The 5,004-nt window shown below is 37.4% G+C and overlaps 1 protein-coding gene across 1 annotated transcript in view; it reads left to right on the top strand.

Moving 5' to 3' along the window:
• The window catches only part of TMEM87A (transmembrane protein 87A), a 23,233-nt gene that overhangs the window by 8,256 nt on the left and 9,973 nt on the right, over positions 1 to 5,004 (top strand). The window contains exons 7-11 of the mRNA XM_008639700.2: positions 341 to 458; positions 1,166 to 1,227; positions 3,066 to 3,249; positions 4,053 to 4,152; positions 4,866 to 4,959. Coding sequence (XP_008637922.1) covers positions 341 to 458; positions 1,166 to 1,227; positions 3,066 to 3,249; positions 4,053 to 4,152; positions 4,866 to 4,959 — 558 coding nt within the window. The remainder of the gene's footprint in view (positions 1 to 340; positions 459 to 1,165; positions 1,228 to 3,065; positions 3,250 to 4,052; positions 4,153 to 4,865; positions 4,960 to 5,004) is intronic.

Raw genomic sequence — 5,004 nt, 5'->3', positions numbered from 1 at the left:
TTCTAGACTGAAAAGGAGTATGATGCTTTCTTGAATTCTTTGTAGCTTTTGCAGTACCTTTGAGTGCTTGTCCAGTAAGCCAGTATTAAATTTGCAAAAAAAGACCTGATCACCTCCGAGGTCTTTGAGGCTTCTTCTGGAACCAAGCAACTAAATTTTAAGTGTTATGTCTAATAAGTACATTTAAAGTTTACATATCAGATATTTATTAAAATGTTTTAGGTCTTGGAAGAGATGAACTTTATATTTACATGGAAGATACCACCCATATATGGCTACTTCTGTCTTTTTCTTGTCTGCTTGACTGTGCACTGTTTACATGTAGATGTTTGGTTTTCAGGCAATGAATGCTGTTATCAAAACTTGGCGAGATGGGCCATATATATTTATTGTGCAAATTGGAGTTAAAGGAGCTGAAAGAACGACACCTTCCTCATATGAAAACAAGCACTTTACAAGTAAGATAGCTCCTTTATACAGTAAACTGAAAATACAGCACCATTTTTATGTATTTCCAGTCTAAGTATTCCAAAGTACTCTTAGTATATGCTGTATGGTTCAATTTCATAAGATACTGTCTTTCACTTCACATAGGTAGAAATATTACTACAGCTCTTATAAGAAAAGAGGTGATCGCTTGTGTCTTGAAGATCCTAAGACTGTTCTGTCAGTTTACTGGTGAAAATCAAGAAGAGTCAATCCCAGGCATTTAAATTTTGATGCTTGGTCTTTTGTTTCAGAAATGTGCAGACCAATGCAGTGATTTATATTAATAAGTCAACATGTAGAAAAAGATCGTAATTATCATCTTGATATTATAGTATATTTAACAGTGCACTGATAACCTATTCAAACTTTAGAGAAGTTTAAAAATCCCCCTAAAAAGTGAACTTGTGTGTTTCTGAATTTTTCCTGTTATACATGAATCTCCAGCAAAAATTACTCTTAAGTACTGCCATGAGTTACTTGGTAATGGGGTGTGTAATTTTAATTGCATGCTTTTAGCTGAGTATGTTATGAGTTAACTTTCTTTATTAAAGTGCAAGTTAGATTTAAAGGCTATGTGAAGGTGTGGAATTTCTTTACACTTAGTGAAAATCAGTTGAGTCCTGGCTTCCTCCTTTTGGTTCTTGTTCAGTTTGGTTATTGGATTGTCTTTTGACAGTGACAGTAGAACTGAAGGGGCCGTATGAGTATCTCTCACTTGCAGACTACCCTCTGATGATCGTAAGTAAATCAGCTTTTCTTTGATCTATAAAATTGTCAGTTGATTTTAATGTCAAGTAAATACTCTGCTGCCATACTTCAGGAAACACAGAGCCAGTGTCTTAGGAGAAAAAGTTACTTAACCGAGGTTGTTTTTCTGTTTGATGGGCTGTTTTTGTTTGGTTGGGGTTTTGTTGGTTTGGTTTATTTTGTACTGAGTACAGGGTAGGTAAAACAGACACAGATTTCAGTTGCTTGCATGTGCTGTCAATACTGTCCTTGTCTGGATTGTTTGAATTAATGGTTGTTAATTTGTAGTTCCTGAAATTATCAGTATTATTAGCTCTAAACTGAGAAGTTTTACTGGTGCTTTTATTCTCCTTAGCTCATATCTTAGAAAATTTGCTATTCTATTCTTTTGTTTGCAGCTACCCTTTCATTTGTCACTGCTTTCTTTGTTCTTTTACAGCTTAATCTTCCTTCCTCCACCAGCTGTCTTACACCCCATGAGGAGGTCTTTAATACTGCCTAGCAGTGAAAGCATAATTGAGCTACAAAGAGCTAATCCCCTTTTCATTCAAAGTGTTATTGACTTGGTTTCTAGTTTCTTCTGTTGAGAAGGCTAAACAATAAAGGAACTTAAAGTGTTTATGTAGTGAAGACAGACTTTAGCAGGGGATCAATAACAAGTAGGTCTCTAGCCTGACTGTATTGGCAAGAGCAGCCTGTCAGTAGTGGAGCCTGGCAGCATTTCTGAAACACGCGTTTTACTTCCTGCAGAAGCAAAAAGCCTCCAGCAGCTCTATTGCAATGTAATTCACTGGTGGGAATATCCCATGTGACTGGATTAGAAAAGACTCTGTATCTCTAAATGTTTCCATAATGGTGTTTTCAGTTTGTTAAAGTTTTGATGGATTGTGCAGCTAATACCAGCATTTGCTTGGTTTAAAAAAAAAAAAAAAAAAAGAAAAAAAAAAAAAGAAATCTTCCTTCTGAAAGAGGAGACTGCTTGATTATTGCTGTCCTATGGTGTGGCTAACTACTTCCTGCCATTCGCTTAATGTTTTACTCTCTCCTAATTCCTCTTCTTAATCTTGGTGTCCTTTTGAAAATTTTAACTTGGCTTGGTATGATTAGAAAATTCAGTATTGAGTAACATTGTCGAGCTTATTGTTTGCTGTATGAGACATGCCATGGAAAGTTCTTCTGAAGCAAGTAACACTGAACCAAACAAAAATCACAAAATGTTAATATTTCAATGAATGTCTGGATTTCTTTCTCAGCTGCAGGTTTTTTGCTGGCCAAAAACTCAGGCAAAAACTGAGTTTTCTGGAAATTAACTTTTGAGAAAAGTTGTCAATTTAATTGAACAGAGGGCTTACAAGCATTAGTTGCTTATCTTTGTTCTGTGGAATGGTGTGTAAAGGTGGCCTGTAAGTTTATTTGCAGAATAATGTAAATGTATGATGAAGTTATTAGTAGAACAGTACATGAGAATGGAGTTTCTAGTACTTGATGATTTGCTTGAATTCTTATCTGGGTGTTTGAAATCTAGTAGCATGTACCTTCCTTAGAAAAAAATGCCAGTGAATAAATTGGCAGACTACTCTTCAAGGGAGAAATTGCGCAGAAATTCAGTTACTCTGATTCCCTTTGTTGGCAGTGAGAAATTAGACTATCACTGTTAAAGAGTCCAGAGAAGACAAATGAAACAATGCTTATTTCTAGTCTATTTAAAAACTTCCAAAGCTGCTATACGTGGGAAGAAAATAGAGTTGTCTTACAGCTGTGGAATGGAAACAAGGTAATTATTTTTCGGGGTCTGAAGTTCCTGTTTCTTTCTTTTTTTTGTGTAATAGTTTTTCATGGTGATGTGTATTGTGTACGTATTCTTCGGGGTTCTGTGGCTTGCGTGGTCAGCCTGTTACTGGCGGGATCTCCTGAGGATACAGTTCTGGATTGGTGCTGTTATCTTCCTGGGAATGCTCGAGAAAGCTGTTTTCTATGCTGAGTTCCAGAATATCCGCTACACGGGGGAAACCGGTAGGTCACAGTTGCATCATGCAGTTTAACTCAGGGGGCATAGCACTAATGGCTAATGCTAAATTGGGGTGGCAGGTACCTGTTAACTATGGGATTACTTGAGGATTGTTTCAAAACAAAGAACAGGGAACCAGAGTTCTGTATTTTTTATGTTGTAAACATCATGCTCTGTGTTCTTCTAAAGCTAAAATGCTGTTGCTTTCTCTGACTCCTGGGTGTAGTGTCTTAGGTACATAGAATGCTACATTCTGCGCTGCAGTACTGGCTTTAAGTTTAAAATAGGACTTGGTCAGTGTAGCTTGTAATTAATTTCTCACAGTTGGTATTGGCCTTGGAAAGATACTTTGAAACTCCTTGTTCAACATGACTGCATTGTAGATAACTCTTAGTATTCAACCCATAGCCTCATAATCCATCTCAAGAGATTCCCTTTATGTAAAAAGGAATCTCTTTTCCTTCTACTTTGGTTTTGAGTTTTCAGGCTGGATGCATACAAATGAAACTCTGCAAGTAAAATATCGTTATGACTTTGCTAACTGGCCATACCCATGGTGCAGAAGGTTTTGCTGGTTGACTTGTTTGGAAGAGTATCCAGGCTGGATGTAAAATTTTTCTGTAGCTTTTTTTTTTTATGCCAAGTGACCTATCTTTTCTGAAAGCTAACTCCAGATGTAGGTAATAGATTATATACACTTTAATAGCCTACTTTCTGTGTCTGCTCTCATACTGCAATTGCATGCAGTAGTTAATAAAACAGAAATTATATTTTAATGACCCAACTTCCTCCTCTTTGCTTTTGGTAGTTCAAGGAGCAGTAATACTGGCAGAACTTCTTTCTGCTGTGAAGCGCTCGTTGGCTCGAACTCTGGTTATCATAGTCAGCCTGGGATATGGGATAGTCAAGTGAGTAATTCTGTTACGTGTTTGTTGTGTTCTGTTTAAAGAGTTTTCACTATTGGTTTTTAAGAATTTAGGGCAGTATTCATCTCCATGTATTTTGCTTGTTAAAAAGTAAGTACTTGGGTTAAGTGCTCTGAAGATCTAGACTTCTTTACTAGTAAACAGAGATGTACAGTTCCATACTGTGATTACTTTCCATCTACTTCTGTGTGCTACTGTAGGCTGGATTTCTGAGTCGTTGAGATGCTCCACTAACTGGAATGGGAGCTTTATGGGCCTGCTTTCTGGGTGAGGGGGAGCTTTTATAAATGGGGTAGGTCAAGAGTCCCTGATAGGGGAGGGGATCTGCTTTAGTAAGGTTGTGGCTCATTTGTCTGTCTACAGCTGTATTCAATGCTAAAAACACATGCTAGGTGGTAATGGAAATTTTTGGCTAGTGTGGGTTTGCTGGGGGGAACTGGAGACTTAGTGAAATGGTCATAAAAGGCTAAACAGGTTAACTAAGAAACAGGACTGTTGCCAGTCTCTCCCATAGTCATACCATAAGAGAAAATGAATAGTAAGTTTCAAGCACCATAATAATATTTCTGGATCTAGATGTGGATTGTTACAAGGACCTTTTATTCATACGCTTCGTACCTTATGTTTAGATTCAAGTTGACATGACTTCACTTTCTGTTTCCCACTTAATCTGAATTTCACTTTGTTTCCTACAGGCCTCGCCTTGGAGTGACTCTTCACAAAGTGGTTATGGCTGGAGCCCTTTATCTATTATTTTCTGGCATGGAAGGTGTTCTTAGAGTCACAGGGGTCAGTAATAACTGCTTGAATTGTCCCATATGCACCAGACACTAC

This window comes from Corvus brachyrhynchos, unplaced genomic scaffold, assembly GCF_000691975.1.
Source record: "Corvus brachyrhynchos isolate BGI_N302 unplaced genomic scaffold, ASM69197v1 scaffold115, whole genome shotgun sequence".
NCBI classification, from domain to species: domain Eukaryota; kingdom Metazoa; phylum Chordata; class Aves; order Passeriformes; family Corvidae; genus Corvus; species Corvus brachyrhynchos.
The sequence above is the reverse complement of the archived record's forward strand: the minus strand, read 5'-3'. Positions and strand labels throughout refer to the sequence as shown.